Source organism: Mandrillus leucophaeus, unplaced genomic scaffold (assembly GCF_000951045.1).
Source record: "Mandrillus leucophaeus isolate KB7577 unplaced genomic scaffold, Mleu.le_1.0 Scaffold944, whole genome shotgun sequence".
Taxonomy (NCBI): domain Eukaryota; kingdom Metazoa; phylum Chordata; class Mammalia; order Primates; family Cercopithecidae; genus Mandrillus; species Mandrillus leucophaeus.
In genome coordinates, this window is record NW_012110297.1 from 3,061 (window position 1) to 24,368 (window position 21,308).

Here is a 21,308-nt window from a genome sequence, read left to right on the forward strand (position 1 = left end):
AATACGTACAGCTTACTTGACCGGTGCAATTAGTGGATGTTTGACTGTTTCCTCCAAACCTCCAGAAGTTTCTAAGTCCGAGCCATAATTTTGAGTCTTCACGCTGGAAGGATGGGGCCTTTCCGTTCTGGGATGTGGTGCTCGTAACCTCTCCCTCATTGTGGCCCCCAGAGGGTGCTGCTCTGTGAGTGATCGTGGCTGCTCTGCCCTTCATGTCCCCTCCCTGCCAGTGTCAAGAGGAGCAGGGAGAGGAGATCTCTGGGTCACTGTGTCTGGTGCCTGCTTTCAGATTTTGGAGGCAACATCAATGTGGAGACCATCAGTGCCTTTATTGACGGTGGAGGCAGTGTGCTGGTAGCTGCCAGCTCAGACATTGGTGAGTCCGACCTGGGAGGTTCTGGTGCTTTCCACTTCTCCAGGGAGTTGGAGAGCATTACAAACAGAAGCTGCCAAATTAGCATTCACTGGGTGGGCCTTAGCTGGGGAGTCAGTGAGGGAACTGTTTTATCAGTTCAGATTGTGACTCCTCGGGCAGAATACCACGCTGCTGTCCAGTGGTCCATTTGGGGCTGACAGCCGGATGAAGCTGCAGGGCACTGGGGCTGACTGGCAGAGAGGGAGTCACAATGAAGCCAGGACACTTGGCCCAAGGTCCCCCTGTAAGGGCTCAGCCAGGCGTCTCTTGGGTCTCTGCAGGTGACCCTCTTCGAGAGCTGGGCAGTGAGTGTGGGATCGAGTTTGATGAGGAGAAAACGGCTGTCATTGACCATCACAACTATGACATCTCAGACCTTGGCCAGGTAATCAGGCCTGTCACCCTCCAGGTTTCAGGGACATAAGGCAAAGCTCTGCCTAGCCAAAAACCAAGAGGGCGTGAGGAGGTTCTCCCTGGCTTCAGGAACCTTTTCCTGACCACCCACCTTTCCATCTGCTCTTTGCAGCATACGCTAATCGTGGCTGACACTGAGAACCTGCTGAAGGCCCCAACCATCGTTGGGAAATCATCTCTAAATCCCATCCTCTTTCGAGGTGTTGGGTGAGTGCGCAGGAAGAGACCAGCAGAAACCTAGGGGAATAAGGGGTCACTTAATTTTTTTGGGAAATCAAGCCAAAATTATGATTCTTTGGGGCTATATAGATGGGATTAATGTATTATATTAAGCCAAGGCCAAGTAGAGTGGCTCACACCTGTAATCCCAGCACTTTGGGAAGGCCTAGGCAGGAGGATCACTTGAGGCCAGGAGTTTGAGACCAGCCTGGGCAACATAGTGAGAGCTCCTCTCTTAACACACACAAAAAAACAGTTGGCTGGGCGCAGTGGCTCATGCCTGTAATCCCAGCACTTTGGGAGGCTGAGGCTCAGATCCCCTGAGTTCAGGAGTTCAAGACTAGCCTGGCTAACATGGTAAAACCCTGTCTGTACTAAAAATACAAAAATGAGCTGGGCATGGTGGTGTGCGCCTGTAATCCCAGCTACTTGGGAGGCTGATGCAAGGGAATGTCCTGGACCCGGGAGGCGGAGGTTGCAGTGAGCCAAGATCGTGCCACTGCACTCCAGCCTGAGTGACAGAGTGAGATCTGTCTTCAAAACAAAACAAAAAGTCAAACTCCATTGTTATAGCAAGACAAGAGCTAAGTGGTTGGCAATTAAGACAAAAGGATTCATTCCTGGGAAGAACTGGCTCTCGGGGATCCCGTGTCCTTGGACTCAGTTCCTGGGGCCAGTGCTGGGCTGCTCTCGTCCTGCTACAGGATGGTGGCTGATCCTGATAACCCTTTGGTGTTGGACATCCTGACGGGCTCTTCCACATCTTACTCCTTCTTCCCAGATAAGCCTATCACTCAGGTAAGGGCTTCACAACCTTGAGCCTTCGAAATAAGAATGAAGCAGAACAGCACATTTGGCTGAGGTGGAGGAAGTGACAGGTTGGTGGGGTGGGGCATGAACAGAAGCGGTGTGGCCTCAGCCTTCCCCTTCAGGTAGGGCCAGGGTCGTTTTGGTCTGGCCTGCTGTCCTCTTGCTCGGGAGGCGCGGCAGCTTTTCCCTTACTTGGAACTGCTTGGGTCACAGCCTTGTTTTGTTCCCAGTATCCACATGCGGTGGGGAAGAACACCCTCCTCATTGCTGGGCTCCAGGCCAGGAACAATGCCCGTGTCATCTTCAGCGGCTCCCTCGACTTCTTCAGCGACTCCTTCTTCAACTCAGCAGTGCAGAAGGCAGCACCTGGCTCCCAGAGGTAGCTGCCAGGAGGCTTAGGGGCCGGGGATCCAGGTGGTGCAGTCTGCGTATGTGGGGAGGACTCAGAAGGGGAAGGAGGAGGCTTTTAGCTCAAAGTGTCAGAGGCTGAGTGTTTCAGATGCTGTCAGATTATTTCAGGGCTTTATTGCTATATTGCTGGTATTGGCACTTCCAATTCTTTAAGGTAGTCGTGACATCTAGAGATCCCTAACCTCCCCGTTCCTTTCAGAAAATTGTGTATTTGTTGTGCAAATGACACCCAGAGCAATAACACCCAACCACCCGTATCTTTTCATTTTTTCCTGTGTTCCCTTTAACCATGGGTCCCTAGGTGCCCAAGGCCTACAGGCAGAACTTTGCTAGGGCATTGTCATGGTGGACATGAGTGGTCCTGCCCATCAGGCACCACTGGAAAAAAGGTGGCTCTGGTGCCCCAGCTTCTCCTGTTTCCCTCCTGCAGGTATTCCCAGACAGGCAACTATGAGCTAGCTGTGGCCCTCTCCCGCTGGGTGTTCAAGGAGGAGGGTGTTCTCCGTGTGGGGCCTGTGTCCCATCACCGGGTGGGCGAGACAGCCCCACCCAATGCCTACACTGTCACTGACCTAGTGGTAAGAGATGCTTGGGGTGGGAGGGCCCCAAGGGTTTGCCAAGCTGACTGGGCTCAGCTCAGAAGCACTTATTGAACACTTCTGTGCTGGCCTAAAGGGCATACATAAAGATGAAGAAGTTAATCCTTACACCCGAGCATGCCAGGTTCAATGCAGAGCTTGGCATGAAAACTGATGTCCTAATAGGAGCACTTCTTTTGAAGAGGTATGTGTATTTGCTAAGAGTGGCAGCAGTGGGAGGGGCTTCACTGATTAACTCTGCCCAGAAAGTTGGACTTAATAAGAGAAACGACATTTCGGTTAGGTCATTAGGATGAATTTGTTAGGTGAGAGAAAGCGAATATGGAAGCATGAATGCTTGAAAGTGCCTGGCACATTCCGGGTCAGCAGGTGGTCTGAGTCCAGACTTTGATGGGCCATGAACACCGTGTGAAGGCATTCGAGCCTTCAGAGAAGAGGCAGAGATGCTGTGTTGGGGGATTAACCTTGCTGAGGAGAGAGATTGGTTACTGATCAGGGCCAGGTGGCGGGGCATCTGCAGGTCTTCTGAACTCCTGGGCGTTCCTGCCACGTTCGTCGGGTGGGAATGAAGTGCAGCTCTGCCTGCGGGTGGTGGCACGCCTCCAGTCACGGCCAGCCGTGGCTAACCTGGCCTTTTATCTCAGGAGTACAGCATCGTGATCCAGCAGCTCTCAAATGGGAAATGGGTCCCCTTTGATGGCGATGACATTCAGCTGGAGTTTGTCCGCATCGATCCTTTTGTGAGGACCTTCCTGAAGAAGAAAGGTGAGTGTAGTTCCTGCACAAGGATACTGCCAGAAACGGCCCAGGCCTCACTTGCTCCCGAGGCCCAACCAGGAAACGCTCTGGGAAACCCCTCCCGGTTATTCATGTTGGTTCTTCCGCAGGTGGCAAATACAGCGTTCAGTTCAAGTTGCCCGATGTGTATGGTGTATTCCAGTTTAAAGTGGATTACAACCGGCTAGGCTACACACACCTGTACTCTTCCACTCAGGTAAGCATAGGTGACAGCCCGTTTTCAGCTAGCATGTGTCCTGCCCGGGCTCTGCAGTGGCCAGGTGTTGCTACGTCTGTCCTGCAGGTATCCGTGCGGCCACTCCAGCACACGCAGTATGAGCGCTTCATCCCCTCGGCCTACCCCTACTACACCAGCGCCTTCTCCATGATGCTGGGGCTCTTCATCTTCAGCATCGTCTTCTTGCACATGAAGGAGAAGGAGAAGTCTGACTGAGGGGCCAGAGCCCCGGGACTCTGCACAGCGTGGAGACGGGGCGGGGGTTATTAGGATTCGTGGTTTTATTTTGCTTTGTTTAAAGCCATGGGAGAACGGCACAACTTTACCTCTGCGGGAGATGTAACACTGAGAGCCAACGGGTGGGAGTCGGGATAATTTTTATGTAAGTTTTTCCACTTCGAATTGCTAATTGGCATTTTTCATATGTGCAGTCACTCTCATTTCTAAAATAAAGAGCGACGTCGCCCTCAAATTTCACCTTGCCTCCGTCCTGCTTTGCTAACGGCTGTGGGTGGGGACTGCTGTTTGGTGATGACTGGATACAAAGTCCTAAGTGGCTTCCTGAAATTTTGCCTAGGACTGGACTGTCTTTAACTGTGAAATGATGAGTCTTCCTAACATCTCCTCAAAGGATACAAGAAAGTTGCTGTAGACTGAGGGGTGGGAATCACTGAAATGGAAAATCTAGAATGACAGTGCTGGGGAAGAGAAAACTAGAACAGCTTAGTTGAAGAGAACCTTAACTGCATGTTGACGTTGCTTTATTTAGGCAATAGCTGTGTTCCTAAAAATCATGTATAAAGTTAGACGTGAGATCTCTTCCCCAATGTTGATACCTGCCCACAAAATGTTCTCACCTTCAGAGTGTAAGAATCATTCTTAAAGCCAAATATTCAGTTCAAGGCACATACGTCATCTGCAGTTGTAAATTTGCATTTAATATTTCACAGTTCCTGTAAGAGAGGCTAGTCAGGAGGGAAGCCCTCAAGTGTAAATCCCCACACTTACTGCTCATCAGTCACTTTCGCTACGTGAGATTAATTCAGTAGCTGGTCCAGAACACACAGCTTGGGAATACAGAGGCCCAGGCCTCACGCAGACGTTTCCCACTCCCGTAACTGAATGTGCTGTCTCGTGCTGACCCATGCTGATAGCTGCCTTCATCCAGGTGGCAAATGCAGACATGCTACGCTGCCTCCTTCAAACGAGTTCCTCATGTTAAGGGCAAAGGTCACAGCCAAACTCTGCCACTGACAGCCAGTGCCTTGGCCTGGAGCCTCTATGTGGATGCAGGCCTCCCCCTCCTCAGTTCAGCTTCATCTACTAGACCAGCTTGGCCATTCACTTTTCAGATGTCTGTGAGCACAGGACTGCAGACTGAACTCTGACTCAAGTTCTTCCATTTGCCAAGCCTGAAGCCTTTTCTGGCTAACCAGCCCTCTCTGCACCATCTTGTCTCCTGACTCCCACCCTCACCATTCACAGACCATCACGACACAGCGGATGCCAAGTTCTTTTAGTAATTCACCAGCTCCATGCAGGGACATCACAGGGCTGCCCTCCATGAGCAGAGAAGGAGGGCTGCCTGGCAGAGCGTTTCACACTCCAGGTTAGCCAGAAAGAGCATCTTCATTTTTGTTTCCACACAACACTTCTCTGTGAGCCTGTTGGCCAACAAAGTGGCAGCCGATTGTTGGAGGAGCCAGCCAACCATCTTATCTAACTTCAGATTCTTCAGGGCTAGAATCTGTTCACCCCAGAGGCTTAGATGAAGCACATTTGCAGCTACTCGGGCAGATGGTCTCTGCAACAGGAAGGGAAGCTAAAGTTAGAACATCTGTTAATGCTGTCTCAACCCAAAGCCTGCTTTGTTAGTGAGGGTCTTCCTTTCTCTGGTCCCAACCCAGTTCTTCCTCTACCCCATCTCCTACTGATGCCCTTCACTCAGGTGACAAATACTGCCTGCCCCTCCCCGTGCTCCAAGCTTTTCCACGTGTACACCTCTGCATGGGGTAGCATGCATTGTTTAAACAGCCTTTCCCCCCGGTGGAAAGCCCAGTGCCTCTTGTGCACAGCTATCTGGTCCCTTGTACCAGGTAAGTTGCCTCCTATCATTTCATAACTGGTTGCAGCTGTTATTCTAGCCATCACTGTGCACCAAGATAGCAGGCTACGTACAGAGAGCGGTTAACGGAGTGGCAGAACAGTGCTGGGACGCAGTTATGGCTCAGCTCTTTGCACTAAGCCTGCCCCTGAGCCAGCTGCCACTCCAATTATGGCTTCAGACGGGTCTGCCTATGCATTCCTTTATATTAATTTCACAACGTCCAGATCTGCTCTCAGGAGATGTTTTCCATCTCTCTCTCTCTGATCAGTTCTCAGCTGTTTCCATGAGCTACATCTCCATTAAACGTTTCTCAAAAATACATCCTTTTCTCTCTGAATAGTTTTTTGTTTGTTTGTTTGTTTGTTTTTTTTTTGAGACAGAGTCTTGCACTGTCACCTAGGCCGGAGTGCAGTGGTGTGATCTTGGCTCACTGCAACCTCTGTCTCCCAGGTTCAAGTGATTCTCCTGCTTCAGCCTCCCAAGTAGCTGGAATTACAGGCATGCGCCACGACACCTGGCTAATTTTTGTATTTTTATTACAGATGGGGTTTTACCACATTGACCAGGCTGCTCTGGAACTCCTGGTCCCAAGTGATCTGCCCACCTTGGCCTCCCAAAGTGCTGGGATTATAGGCATGAGCCACCGTGTCTGGCCTCTGAACAACTTTTTAAGCAACTAAAAAGCCACAGGAGTTGAACTGCTGGGATTCTGACTATGATGTGGCTAGCGCTCCTACTCCTATCTACATTAAAATCTGTTTTTTGTTCTCCTGTAACTAGCCTTTACCTTCCTGACACAGAGGATCTGTCACTGTGGCTCTGGCCCAAACCTGACTTTCACTCTGGAACGAGAACAGAGGTTTCCACCCATACCATCCCCTCGAAGCCGGGGACAGCCTCACCTTGCTGACCTCTCGCTGGAGCAGTGCCCTCACCAGCTGTCTCACGTCTGGAGGCACCGACTCGGGCAGTGCAGGTAGCTGAGCCTCCTGGTAGCTGCGGCTCTCAAGGTGGGCCTTGCCCTGGCTGTAGAAGGGATTGACAAGCCCGAAGATTTCATAGGCGATGGCTCCCACTGCCCAGGCATCAGCCTTGCTGTAGTCAATCACTGCCCTGGGGCCAGGACGGGCCGTGGACACCTGTTCAGAAGCAGTGGGTGAGATACCATGCTGCCCGCCTATCTAACCTTTTCATGTCCTGCACGTCACCTGATTGACGGGCTAATCTGAACTCTGTCCCAAGGAGCCCGGAGCTTGAGTGAGCTGTGGCTCAGACTCAGAAGGGGTCTGCTTAGACCGCCTGGTTTATGTGACAGGACTCGCACTGCCCTGGAACATGAGGGAAAGTCGGAGGAAAGCGAAGTGGCAGGGAAAGAACTTGTGCCAAATTATGGTTCAGAAAAGATGGAGGTGTTGGGTGATCACAGGCATCAAGTCTCCTTCTGCACTCTGTGGACGTGTCGGGGAAGGGCTGCCGATGGCGCATAACACGCTCGGGACTCACCTCTGGGGCCATCAGGCAGCCGTTTCCGCCCCGATCCACATACCAGCTGCTGAAGGGCAACTGCAGGCCGATGCTCTCATCAGCCAGGCAGCAGCCAAAATCTGCGATCACCAGCCAGGGGCAGCCGTCTGGGAAGGAGCAAGCAAAGTGACCGATTCTCCTCCCCTCCTTCCCTCCGAGAGGCCCTCCTATGTCCCTACTAAAGCCACCAGCAAGACATGGCTGACAGGGGCTAATGGCTCGGTGTTGGCCCAGGAGGCCAGCAAGGCCTGAGAGCTGATCAGAAGGGCCTGCTGTGTGAACACGGAAATGCCTCCAGGAAGTATGGGCTGCAAAATCCCCAGGCAAAGGACTGTGTAAGAGCGTGGCTCAATTTAAATCATGTTCTTGTAACTGGAGCTGTCCCCAAGACCAAAGGAGCTAGAGCTTGGTTCAAATGATCTACAAGGGCCCTTTATGCCCCAAGAGTCTTTGATTTCAATTTGAAACCCCAAATCCAAACCTAAGAATCAGGTGCATTAAGAATCAATTATTGCCGGGCATGGTGGCCTGTAATCCCAGCACTTTGGGGGGCCAAGGAGGATAAATTACCTGAGGTCAGGAGTTCAAGGTCAGCCTGGCCAACATGGTGAAACCCCCGTCTCTACTAAAAATACAAAAAAAACTAGCCAGGCATGGTGGTGTATGCCTGTAATTCCAGCTACTCGGGGGGCTGAGACAGGAGAATCACTTGAACCTGGGAGGTGGAAGCTTCAGTGAGCTGAGATGGCGCCACTGCACTCCATCCAGCCTGGGCAACAAAGCAAGACTCTGTCTCAATCAATCAATCAATAAGCCAGTTCCTCTAGTCAATTATTTTAAATCTAGATCAAAAAAATGTATCAGATGTATGACTCTCCTTTACAATTTTCCCAGGCAAGTGGCCATTCAGCTTCTACTTGAATGCTTCCAGTGGTGGGCAACTCATTTCCAAAGGCAATTGGGCTTACATTTGGACAGCTTTCATTGTTTGAAAGTTTTATTTACTTATTTTGAGATGGAGCCTCCCTCTGTCACCAGGCTGGAGTGCAGTGGCATAATCTCGGCTCACTACAACCTCCGCCTCCCGCGTTCAAGCTATTCTCCTGCCTCAACCTCCCGAGTAGCTGGGACTACAGGCATGTGCCACCACACCCAGCTAATTTTTGTATTTTTAGTAGAGATGGGGTTTCACCATGTTGGCCAGGATGGTCTCAATCTCTTGACCTAGTGATCCACCTGCCTCGGCCTCTCAAAGTGCTGGGATTACAGGTGTGAGCCACCGCACCCAGCCGAAAATTATTTTTTATAATGAGCTAAAGTCTACTACTCTTTTACTTTATTAATTTTTTTTGACAGGATCTCACTCTGCTGCCCAGGCTGGAGTACAGTGGCACATTCATACCTCACTGCAGACTCTTAACTCCAAGGCTAAAGTGATCCTCTGACCTCAGCCTCCCAAGTAGCTGGGGCTACAGGTGCATGCCACCATGCCTGGCTAACTTTTTTTCTGGCTAATTTAAAACACACACACACACACACACACACACACACACACACACATATATATATATATATTTTTGTTTTGTTTTGTTTTTGTTTTTTTTTTTTGTTTTTGTAGAGAAGGGATCTCACTCTGTTTCCCAGGCTGGTCTCAAACTCCTGGCCTCAAGCAATCCTCCCACCCTAGCCTCCCAAAGTGTTGGGATTACAGGTGTGAGCCACTGTGCCTGGTCTCTTTATTTATCTAGGAAAACTTGCAGCACTGAGGTCCTTGTTCTTTAAGTGGGCAACAGAAAGGAACTTGGGAAGCGCTGTCTCTCTGCAAAGAGAGAACAAAAGCCCCCGTTCTGAGGGAGAGATTGCTCACCTCTCATGTGCAGAGCCAAACGAAGACATGACTTAGAAGACAAAACCAGAGAGGACCTGAAGAGCCGGTCTTAAATGCTCCTGACCCACCCTCTAGTGCCCCTGGAGAGCTCTGATGGTGCAGCAGGTTCCCACCTGGGTCCAGCTCCACAAGGATGTTGTCGGATTTCAGGTCTCTGTGCGCGATGCCCTGTTGAACCAGATGGTCCACGCCTTCCAGCAGCTGCAGCATCATCATGGTGGCGAGGCGGGGGCTGGGTGTGTTCGCGCGAAGGTACTGGCGCAGGGTACAGGGATAGCTGGTGGAGAGGGGACAGGGCCTCTGGCTACCACATATCGACAACTCCCGATACCTTTTTTTTTTTTTTTGAGATGGAGTCTCACTCTGTTGCCAGGCTGGAGTGCAGTGGCATGATCTCGGCTCACTGCAACCTTCACCTTCTAGGTTCAAGCAATTCTCCTACCTCAGCCTCCCGAGTAGCTGGGATTACAGGTGCCCGCCACCACAACAGGCTAATTTTTGTATTTTTAGTAGAGATGCAGTTTTGCCATGTTGGCCAGGCTGGTCTCAAATTCCTAACCTCAAGTGATCTACCCACCCCGGCCTCCCAAAGTGCTGGGATTACAAGCGTGAGTCACTATGCCTGGCCTCCTAATACCTTAATCACTGTTTGGGTTAGGTTGTTCCCCTTCCCCTTCCAAGAGCATTTGGACTCCCATTTTTCCCCAGCATCCCCCAGCATCCTTTCTGTTCCCTCCCACTCACCATACTGAAATCAGGAAGTAAGGACTGGGGCTCCCTATGTTCAAAGTAACGGTGCAGATAATTATTTCCTTAAAATAAAACGCCCACTATAGCAAAGTTAGGGGATACAGAGGGTGAGGAAGGAGGACTGTTTTTATGTTAAAAACAGATAAGGCCAGCCACAGAAAAGGTTAACAGTCAAATAGACCAAAAGGACTAGGTGACAAGTATGTTCTGGATGAAGATGAGAGTTTGTTTCCATGAAAAATTGTCCCACAGGGAAAATGCTCTCCAGGGCAGATATGCTCCCTCTGCATGGCTTTTGTCTCCCGAAGGGTGATGACCCTGTTCTCCGAAACCCCCTGGTCAAGGTGCATGTGGAGGGCAGGGACCAGCTACCCTTGGGAGATGTAGCAGCTCCAAGGCCCTGCCGCGCCACTGCCACTTACTTCTTCATAACGAGGAACAGCGTCCGGCCGTGGCCCAGGCCTTCAGGGTGGAGGCGTGGGGGCAGCACATCAGGGTAGTCAACCAGGGCCCCGGGTAGCAGCGGCACGGAAGACGTGAAAGCGCGGAGAACCCGGATGATGTTGGGGTGAGGGGCTAGTTGCTTGGGACCTCTCTTGGATTTTCTATTCAGCCAAGTGAGACAAACATATGAGGCCAGCATCAGATACAACACCTGGAAAGACAATAACCTAAGGCCACACCAACACTGGCACTGACATTCATTATTCACTTACTATCAAATGTTTACCACAGATTTGCTATGTGCCAGGTACTGTACATGGTGTTGGAGAACACATCTGATGACTCCCCTACCCATCCTTCAATCCATTTGTCCATCCATCCATCCGTCCACCCATCCATCCTATCCATCCCGAGTGGCAGAACATAGGTGGAGACACCCTAGAATCAGACTGCCTGGGTTCCAGGTCTACCACTGTAAGTCCTTGGCTGAGTTACAGTAGCCCCAACATTATCCACAGTTTTGCTTTCTACAACTTCAGTTATCCACAGTCTGAGAACCGGAGTACAGTCTGAGAATCTGAGTACAAGAAGATATTTAGAGAGAAGAGAGAGAGGCCACATGCACATAACTTTTATTACAGTATATTGTCATAATTATTCTATTTTATTAGTTATTATCTTTAATTTTTTACTGTGCCTAATTTATAAATTAAACTTTACCATAGGTATGTGTGTATAAGAAAAAACACAGGGGCCAGGCGCGGTGGCTCACGCCTGTAATCCCAGCACTTTGGGAGGCTGAGGCGGGCGGATCACGAGGTCAGGAGATCGAGACCATCCTGGCTAACACGGTGAAACCCCGTCTCTACTAAAAATACAAAAAAAAAAAAACTAGCCAGGCGTGGTGGCAGGCGCCTGTAGTCCCAGCTACTTGGGAGGCTGAGGCAGGAGAATGGCGTGAACCCAGGAGGCGGAGCTTGCAGTGAGCCGAGATGGCACCACTACACTCCAGCCTGGGCGACAGAGCAAGACTCCATCTCAAAAACAAACAAAAAAACAAAAAAAAAACAAACAAAAAGAAAAAACACAGTATATATAGGATTTGTTACTATCTGTGGCTTCAGGCATCCACTGGGGGTCTGTCTTGGAATGTGTCCCCTCTGTTCTTCTCTGGGCTCAATCTCCAGGGTGCAAGGGGAATGTGGTGTTAACACTCTGCATAAGGTTGTCAATGGGTGGAAGGCACTTAGAATCGTGTCTAGCACAGAGGAAGTCTCAGCTGATATTAGCTCTACTATTATTCATTCAACCAATACGCATTGTTTGCATGCTAAGACCAGACATCATGCTGGAATGCTGTGGAACTACGGCACAGAACAAGACAGAGTCCCTGTCCTCACAGATTTGCAGTCTATTCCCTGTCCTCACGGATTTGCAGTCTATCAGGGGAGACAGACGTTCATCAATAAGTAATCATGTGAGCTCCCTAAGAGCAAGGACTGTGCCTGAATTTTCTCCGTTATTCCCAGTCTACTACAATAGCTGGCATGGAATATGGGTGTAATAAACCTTTGCTGAATGAGTGAATAGATCCAGAATAGTAGTGGTGGTGTCATCTGCCTGCCCTGGCTGTTCCTTCTCCTGTGGGGAGTGCCCCCCCACCCCCAAACCACAGCCCTGCTGAGGCACAGTGGCTAGATTTTGGATGGGGTGGCTCTGCCAGCTGTGTGCCAGCCCTGCCCTTCAGCCAAAGCTGGCTGACCCAAGGGGTCACTTGCCCCAAGGGCAATGAACCTACAGTGACACTCGAGACCCAGATGGTTGGACAAAGGGAAGGGAGGGAAGTAGATCCTCTCTTTGGGAGTGTGAGTGAAGGAATCTGCCAGTCCGCAGTGGAGAGGAAGCCACGAGACTTCACTGGGGCCATGAGGAGCCAGAGGTGAGCAGGCCAAAGGGAAGCAGGAACAGGAGATGCGAGGAAGAAACAGCATGCGGACAGTGGAACCATGTCCCCACAAGTTCAAGAAATCAGTAACTGGTGGAGATTCCTGCGGCTCACTCCTGTAATCCCAGCACTTTGGGAGGCTGAGACAGGTGACTGCTTGAGCCCAGGAGTTCGAGGCTAGCCTGGGCAACATGGAGGAACTCTGTCTCTACAAAAACTACAAAAATTAGCTAAGCATGGTGGCATGTGCCTGTAGACCCAGCTACTTGGGAGGCTGAGGTGGGAGGATCACTTGAACCCAGGGAGGTTGAGGCTGCAGTGAGCCAAGATCACGCCACTGCACTCCAGCCTGGGCAACAGAATGAGACCCTGTCTCTGGAAAAAAAAAGAAAAGAAAATTTGAGTTTGTAGAAACCACTTTCTGAAAGGCTGAAACTCCCTCTGCTTATCAGATAAAAGAATTGGCTGAAATTGGTTGGAACCAATAAGGCCAACTACACCTTGCACAGAACAAGTTTGCTGATGTCACAGCCTGAATTGCCACTGCACGTTTCATACTCACTCCTCCCAAATCTGCACAGGGGACCTGTGAGTTGGCATGAAGAGATAACTGCGCATGTCCAAGGACTGTCCAGACTTCTCCTTTCCTTCCACCAATCACCTGCTAATCTTAGAATCCACCCCTTAAACCTCCTCTAATAAAATTACTGCCTTAAAGCTAGCACAGGGAGACAGGGTTGAATTCAACTCCTGTCTCCATGTGAGTAGACAAACAATAGAAAGCTTAGCTTTTCTCAAAAATCCAGTGTCATTGCTTCTAGCACATCAGGCTAGAGCCCCCTTTGCTGCATAACAATGGTGGAGGGAAGTGAATGGGGCAGAGCCTAGACTGAGCTAGGGAGAGAGCAGGGTGCCAGCCTCTCCCAGCGCTGCGTGGTCCCCAGGCTGTGTGGCTGCAGTCCACGTGTGCCCACGCACTGCTCCTGCTCTTGAGTCAATCTGAGTGGCCCCTGTTCTATGCAATCAAAGGAGCCAGAGCATTGTTTCCACCCTCAAGCCCCTGGGCATCATGATCACAGCCCCAGGCTGTCAGGGCCCCAGCAGGTTTCATGGGAGCTCAGGGGCAGAGGGCTATGGCTGTACTGGGGAGATACATGGCAGGGTCGGGGGCGTCTGAACTGAGACCTGAAATGTGGGAGGAAGGCAGCACAGGTGTAGCCAGCTGTACGCTCAGGAGATGGTCACAGAGGAGCCTGGCACGTTCGGGGAAGGAGCTATGAAGCCAGCCTGGTGGAGTGTAGGGTGCTGATGAGAAGGGTGAGAGATAAGGTGGGAGACGCACTGAGAGGAGCAGGTTGCAAAGCGCCTTGAATCTCCCGGCCCCAGGACAGCAGAGGCTAGGAGGAAATGAACCCAGGGTGCTCTTGGAGAAGCTTTTCCCAAGGTGCACCAGCAGTTGAGGTAATGTACCTGCTGCCACAGCCATCCGGTCATTCAACAGGTATTTACTGAGCCCTGGGGGTAAGCAGCAAACAAAGAGTGTGTACAGTACAGCTGGAACAAAAACAACCAACAGAAAAAGACATGTGATGTGAGGCTGGACAGTGAGAACTGCTAAAGGAACAAAGTCCCTGGAGAGGGACAGGGACTATGTCAGATGGGAGGTCTCGGCAGCAGACATCACGGTGTTCCTGGCAGCAGGACAGCGCCACGTCGGCCGGCTCCCCCTCACGCCACAAGAGGAGGCACTGAGGATCACGTTAGCCCCAAAGCAGCTGACCTTCAGGTGTCCACTTTCTCCACAAAGGCCTCAGGAGGAGAAGAAGCCACCTGAGCAGCTGACTCCACCAGCCTGCAGGGACTCCAGTCACACTGGACCCCTCCAAACCATGGAAGGGGTTTTCCACGTCCATTCCCTTAATTTCATACTTCTGCCTTCCTGCCTCCGACAGAACGAAGATCTGTAAACCAGCGCTCCAGTAAATCAGCAAAAATGCAGCGACCCACCTCTTCTTGGTGGGCTACAAATACATATACATATATTTTCGAGACAGGGTCTCACTTGCTCGCCCGGGCTGGAGTGCAGTGGCATGATCTGGGTTCACTGGAGCCTCAACCTCCCTGGGCTCAGACGATCCTCCCGCCTCAGCCTCCTGAGTAGCTGGGACCACAGGCATATGCCACCATGCCTGGCTAAAATTTTTTATATTTTTTGTAGAGGCAGGGTTTCACCATGTTGCCCAGGCTGCTCTTGAACTCCTGGGCTCAAGTGATCTGCCTGCCTTGGCCTCCCAAAGTGCTGGGATTACAGGCGTGCGCCAGGCTGTAAACATTAAGGTGGGCACAGTACCTCCTCCGTCATAGCCTGCGCGTCAGTCCTCACCACCTGTGCACGTGGGCTTTTCTGAGCTGGAAGTGTAGCTGCTGTTCACTTGCTCTTCCCTCTGCTGGGAATGCCTCTTCCCTACCCCTCTGCCCAAGTAATGCCAATTCATCCTTCACAAGGTGGCACAACCTTTCCCTCTGAGAAGTCTTTCTGAGCAGCCATTCCTCTGCAGCACACGCCTCCGCTGGGCTCCCTCAGCCCGAGCATACTCAATTCTAGCACTTACACCCTGGGCCCTCTGCTGCCACACTGAGAGCTCTGGGCCAACAGACCACTTTTTGTTTTTTTTAAAATCTCTTAACACCATCAGTGCACATAACTATTAGTGAAACGAGTGTTCCCTCCGGTGGGGACAGAGTTCAGTTTATTCCAATAGGTGGCGCTCTACCCGTGCATTTCTTAGGAGGAATCAGAGAACCGCGATCAATCATGCAACACTGTGAATTGGGCCTGTTTGGGTGGCCTTCTCTCCCCTGCTCCAATGTGAATTACGCATGGGCATCATCACTTGGGGTCAGATCACCTGCAATTTTTCCCAAGTGAAATTATCCACTAACTGAAAATCCATCACCAACATTAAGCCTTTATTATCTACTGTCATGTCAGACACTATACCAGGTGCTGACGACACAAGTGATGGATGAAGACGCTCTCAAAGAAGCCTCAGTCAGTCCGGCAGGCAGAGGGCACTGACCTGTAAGTGACTGCTCCATACTCCCCGGCCAAGGCCACTCGGCTCGCTGGGACCAGCTCCTGGCTCATTGTGTTCAAGATAGCTTCGCTGGAGGAACCTGCCTGGAACACCCACAAGGAACCCAGGGTTACACAGGCTGGAGCAGAACAGTAAGTTCCTTGTAAGCCCTGCCTGTAACCTGCAGCAGGACAGCTGCTCTGACCTTTGAGATAAGATGACCTCTCTTAAGTGGTAGGCTGAGACAAGCTACTCCTGGGAGACAGACAGAGGTACCATCCACGCCAACTCAGAGGATGCTTCACACTCCTCAAACTCTTGCAGCCTAGGTGCCAGGGCTGGAGGAGATGCCAAGGTGATCAGGGTATGGGGTGCTGTTTCCTGCCATCGGTGCCTCTGGTCCCCACCAGTTTGAAATTGACCACTGGATCAGTAACTCATTCTGCAGGCTCCCTTCACCAGCCAGGCCAGAGCCTGACATGCTCCACCCTGGGTGAAGCTGTACTGAATCATGGAACAGCCTTCCTCCATCTTCCGCAACGAACAGACAAAACCCAAAGAGTGGGGAAAGCACCTTATTGTCCTCATTGCATTAGGAAGGGCTCTCAGGACATATGAAACCTGTATCAAGAAGATCCTGTAAGAATGAACAATCTTGTAGCTTCTGTGAATGCAACAGCTGTCATGCCCCAACCAGTGCATGTTGTGATGCTAAGACTGGATGTTTCACAGGCAAAGGATTTGGCTGCTTGTTAGCTATTAACCCAGCTTGGAGTGCAACAGTCTAATAACCTTCATTCCCCAAATCAGAACAAGAAACTGCATCCTCTAGGGCCCACCATGAACAGCTGTGGCCACTTCCCACCTCGGCCTTGAATGGATGGGCCCAAGGATGGGCAGGAGACAGAGCATCGGGTCTTGATACATTTTTAAAGCCCACCTAGCAATGGCAAGGTAAATAAATGAAGTGGACAGGAATTGTTTTCGTGGGGGAAAAATACTCTTCAATTTCCCAAAGCCTTGAGTCCTTCCAAGAGTTGAGAGCAGGGAGTTGACAGGCAAGCCTCTGAGCTGGAGGTGGGCTTGCAGAGTGAGCTTAGAGGAAAGAGATCCAGTTCCCCCTCTCCAGTGAGGCAGGTTACAGGCAGGAGGGGATGGTGAACTGACCAATCAGGGTAGAAACCAGTGGTTTAGGCCCTTGTTACTCGAAGTGTGGTTGACAGAGCAGTGGCATTGGTATCACGTGGGAGCTTACTGGGAAGGCAGAATCTCAGGCCCCACCTCTGACCTGCTGAATCAGAATCTACCTTTGGGTGTTTTTTTTTTTTTTTTTTGAGACAGGGTCTCACTCTGTTACCCAGGCTAGAGTGCAGTGCCACAATCTTGGATCACTGCAGCCTCTGCCTCTTGGACTCAAGTGATCCTCCCACTTCAGCTACCAGCCACCCAAGTAGCTAAGACTACAGGTGCAAGCTGTCACACCTGGCTAATTTTTGTATTTTTCATAGAGATGGGGTTTCATCATGTTGCCCAGGCTGGTCTCGAACTCCTGAGCTCAACTGAATGGCCTCCCAAAGTGCTGGGATTACAGGCGTGGTCCACCATACCTGGCCAGAATCTACCTTTGAACCTAATCCCTGGGTGATCTGTGGGCAGAATACAATTTGAAACATTCTGGTCTACTTCTGTGTAACGGGGAGGCACCCTGACTATATAATAAGCACCTTTCCTGTGAAGAATCTGTCTTTTCCTACCTACTTCCTGGAAAAAAATCCTCACCAGGCTCACTAAGATGGGCATTTTGAGAACATCTCCTTTAAAGATGAAAGGCCTGGTGCTTACCGAGATGTTCCACATCATCTTGATGGCCAAGGGGAAGGCAGGGGCCCCCAGAGCTTGCTCCTGCTCTTCTCCTGGTGCACTGGTACCTGGGCCTCTCCCTGGAAGCGACCCGGTGCTCTTTGTCACCTCCAGGTTCTGGGGCAATGCAGGCATGGTGGCTTCATACACAGCAGCACTGCAGCCCTTGCCAATGGACTGCCCTATCAGATACTCCTCCAGCCGAAAGCCCTGCCAGCGTCTTGTGTCCAACGGGTCAGGCCCTGGCTTGTTTTTCTGGGTAAAAATTGCCTGTGAGGAAAAAAGAATGCACCATGAGCCAGGGAGCCTAGGACGGTCCAAGAAAAGGGAAACGGGAGGCAGAGAGAGGTGCAGCGAGGCACGGTCCGCAAACCGCATGACCAGATCAATAAACCAGAAAAACACAACCCAACCGGGTTCTACTGCTCAGCCTGGGTCCAGGCCATCTTCTTTCTCATTATTCAGAATGATTTTTCTCAAACTCTGTTGCTTCACTGTGATCACAATACGCAATGATCTGAGAGGTCAGAAACCCTGCGTCCTATAGCCAGTGCGCCTCTCCCTGCTGCCTTCACTCCGCAGCAGAGCTCTGGAGGTGTCTGATTATGGAGACAGCTCGCTCTCCAAAGACCTTGGCAGACGGCTCCTGGGCAACTAGCAGGAGTGTGTGATCCACAGTGATCTCAGAGGGTCTGGCAGGCAAGTGGGTGAGATCAGGCGCATCCCCAGAGCAGAGGGATTCAGTCCCGTCTTTCTGTCTCTGCCTCTTAAGGCTCCAATGGGGCTACTCTGGCCAGAAAGGTAATAAGAGTACAAGAGTTCAGACAGAAATGGATGGAGGTGCAGGTGCTGGGGGCAGTGCTGCACTGGGAAAGAGGCCATGTGACAAAAATCTGGGTCTTCCCCTGCTTCAGGCAGCGGTGACGTCACTCTTCCAGTCACCCAGGCTCCACTTTCCCTCTCAAATGGTCTGATCTGCTGAGCTCTTCCTTTCCAAGGTTAGTCACCCCTGGGTGCCAGGCACAGCTCTGCATATGCCCCTTGGTCATAGCCTACCAGGCACCATCTCTACCTCACCGCACTCTCAGTGCCGTGCCTTCCGTGCTCTGAGCCACATCAAAATACATTGCTTTCATGTGTCACTCGGCTGTTTACCAGACTGTCCAGGATCTTATCTGTGTTCTGGCTGCTGCCAGGCTGGTCTGCACACTGCCTGCACTCATCCTTCAGGTGCCTCTCTTTGAAAGCTGCTCACAGCATCCTTCCAGCCCCTGTTTCTATAGTGTTACTCTGTCTGGCTCATCCCTGCTCAGCCATCAAGCCCAACTCAAGCTCCTCCTTCCTCTGTGACCAGCCCTGATGACCCAGCTCATAGCAACTTTCCTTCTAGAGGGTTCCTAAAGCACCTGGTATCTGTAAGCAACTTAACCTTGCACTATAACTTTGAACTTTTTAAAAAAAAAATGAAAGTCCAGGCCGGGCGCAGTGGCTCACGCCTGTAATCCCAGCACTTTGGGAGGCCGAGGCAGGCAGATCATGAAGTCAGGAGTTCAAGACCAGTCTGGCCAACATAGTGAAACCCTGTCTCTACTAAAAATACAAAAAATTATCCGGGTGTGATGGTGTGCACCTGTAATCCCAGCTATTCGGGAGGCTGAGGCAGGAGAATTGAGTGAACCCGGGAGGCGGAGGGTGCAGTGAGCCGAGATAGTGCCATTGCACTCCAGCCTGGGTGACAGTGTGAGACTCCGTATCAAAAAAAAAGAGAAAAAAGAAAATCCATCTCCCCTTATAAACTCCATGGAGCAGAATCAACGTGTGTTTGTGTGTGTGTGTGTATATATATAAAAAATATATACACATTATATATAACATATACCATATACTATTATATGTAACATATAGTATACATAACATATATACACATATTATATGTTATATATACACATACTTTTATAATATAAGTTTTTAGAGCTTGCTACTAGCACACTCCTGCTAGCTGCCCAGGCTGGGGTGCAGTGGTGCAGCTATAGCTCACTGCAGCCTCAAACTCCTGGGCTCAAGCAATCCTCCCACCTCAGCCTCCCAAGTAGCTGGGACTATCGGCACATGCCACCATGCCTAGCTAATTTTTTAATATTTTGTGGGAACAAAGTCTCACTATGTTGTCCCAGCTGGGCTTCAACTCCTGAGCTCAAGAGATTCTCTCACCTTGGCCTCCCAAAGCGCTAGGATTACAGGCATGAGTCACCATGCCTGGCTTCAGAATTTTTTAAATGTGAAATTAATTCCAGCAAAAGTAGCCAGTGAAAACAAATTTTTCCCCCGAGACGGAGTCTTGCTCTGTCACCAGGCTGGAGTGCAGTGGCGCAATCTCAGCTCACTGCAACCTCTGTGTCCCGGGTTCAAGGAATTCTCCTGCCTCAGCCTCCCAAGTAGCTGGGATTACAGGCGCCCACCACTGCGCCCGGGTAATTTTTGTATTTTTAGTAGAGACAGGGTTCCACCATGTTGGCCAGGCTGGTCTGGAACTCCTGACCTCGTGATCCGCCCACCTCCGCCTCCCAAAGTGCTGGGATTACAGGCATGAGCCACCGTGCCTGGCCCCCCAAAATTTTTTTTTATGTGAAATTGATAACTAATAATATTTTCAGGCATAGGAGGGTGAGGTGTGCGAAGAGGGTGTGTGAATGGTAAGTTTAGGAGGATCAATCTCCTCAGTTAAAAAAGCCTCTTTAGGTTTAAGCAGGATTAGTCAAATGTCCCATCCTTAGCTTCTGCCAGTTAAGCTGTGGCAAAAGACAAAGTCAGGGGCTGGGGACTAGGCCAGATGTCACCTGTCACCCCAAACTGGCCAGAGCTCAAACATGAGACAGTGGTGATGAGCAATAAAAACCAGGCTGGAAACCAGGAAACCCAGGAGCCACTGCTTGACCCTAACAGCTGTGTCCTTGGGCAAGTCACTCCCTCTTCCACCACCTCAGCCCTAACCTAAAAAATGCAGGGGTTGTGCTAATTTAGTGAGTGGCTCCACACCCCAGGAAGAAGAGTGACCTCCCTGGAAGAAGGTGGAATTCTGCCAGCGGCCAGGCTTCAGACCTGAACTGCACCTCTGGCTCCTCCCTGGCTCTCCAGCCTGCCCGCCTACTCTGCGGCTTTTAGACTTTGCCAATCTCCACAGGGAGCCAGGTCCTCAAAATAAATCTGCCTCTAAATAGACACCTCCTATTGGTTCCGTTTGGAGAATCCTCACTAACAAAGACTTTGGTTGGGCAAAAACAGAAGTCTTGTGCTATTTTAAGCATTTAAAAAGCCCAAGAACCCTTGTGTATCCAGTCAGCAGGGATAACTACACAGGTAACTAAAATGTCAGGTCTGTTTTTCTCGCCGTTCATAGTTTTTACTGCGGTTTCAGCTCTGTCACTACTAATCCTTTGGTTAAACCGTGGAGGCAGCCTGGCTCAGTGGTTAAGGGCACTGCCTTTTATTAGCTGTGTGACTTTGAGCAAGCCCCTTCACCTGAGGACTTTCCTTCTCCATAAATTAGGGACGACAACTACCTCAAAGGGATAGGAATGTTATGATTTACTTGTCAGTGCATTTTAGAAAATTAACACAAAGCGTTTTGCTGTGCTGCGACTGGAGCTGCAATCGGCAGCACGTCTTCATTTGAGGAAGAGAAAACAAATGGGAGGTGCTGGCTTTATTTATAGCAGCCGATCAGTAATGGTGAAACAGATGAGCTTTAATGCCCCTCTCCCCGCCCTACTCCGGCCGAAGCCTCGGCCCTCGACCGGCCCAGGGCCCCGCCTTCACACCTAGCCCTGCCC

At 50.8% G+C, this 21,308-nt stretch overlaps 2 protein-coding genes across 2 annotated transcripts; one reads left to right on the forward strand and one right to left on the reverse strand.

Annotated features, from left to right (window-relative positions):
- Nucleotides 1-289: 289 nt before the first annotated feature.
- LOC105532246 (dolichyl-diphosphooligosaccharide--protein glycosyltransferase 48 kDa subunit-like) lies at nucleotides 290-4,285 on the forward strand (the record flags this gene model as incomplete). Its single annotated transcript, XM_011970344.1, has 9 exons — nucleotides 290-376; nucleotides 697-800; nucleotides 942-1,036; nucleotides 1,753-1,846; nucleotides 2,089-2,237; nucleotides 2,700-2,847; nucleotides 3,513-3,633; nucleotides 3,756-3,862; nucleotides 3,950-4,285. Coding segments are annotated over 9 exons (1,055 nt in total), but the record flags the coding sequence as incomplete, so codon positions are not given.
- A 323-nt stretch (nucleotides 4,286-4,608) lies between these two features.
- Nucleotides 4,609-18,605, reverse strand: PINK1 (PTEN induced putative kinase 1). Its single transcript, XM_011970345.1, has 8 exons — nucleotides 18,561-18,605; nucleotides 17,461-17,748; nucleotides 15,622-15,722; nucleotides 10,575-10,757; nucleotides 9,516-9,679; nucleotides 7,494-7,621; nucleotides 6,893-7,129; nucleotides 4,609-5,687 (listed from the first exon to the last, which is right to left on the reverse strand). The coding sequence occupies exons 1-8, from the start codon at nucleotides 18,603-18,605 to the stop codon at nucleotides 5,430-5,432; spliced, it is 1,404 nt and encodes a 467-aa protein (XP_011825735.1). The 3' UTR covers nucleotides 4,609-5,429.
- Between the last annotated feature and the right edge of the window lie 2,703 nt (nucleotides 18,606-21,308).

Coding starts and splice junctions, on each gene's coding strand:
- PINK1 (XM_011970345.1), bottom strand. CDS start 18,605: ATGTATTTTGATGTGGCTCAGAGCACGGAAGGCACGGCACTGAGA. Junction 7,622..9,515: donor CCTTGTGGAGCTGGACCCAG/GTGGGAACCTGC, acceptor GCTCCTTCCCAG/ACGGCTGCCCCTGGCTGGTG. Junction 7,130..7,493: donor GCTGCCTGATGGCCCCAGAG/GTGAGTCCCGAG, acceptor GCTTCTGAACAG/GTGTCCACGGCCCGTCCTGG.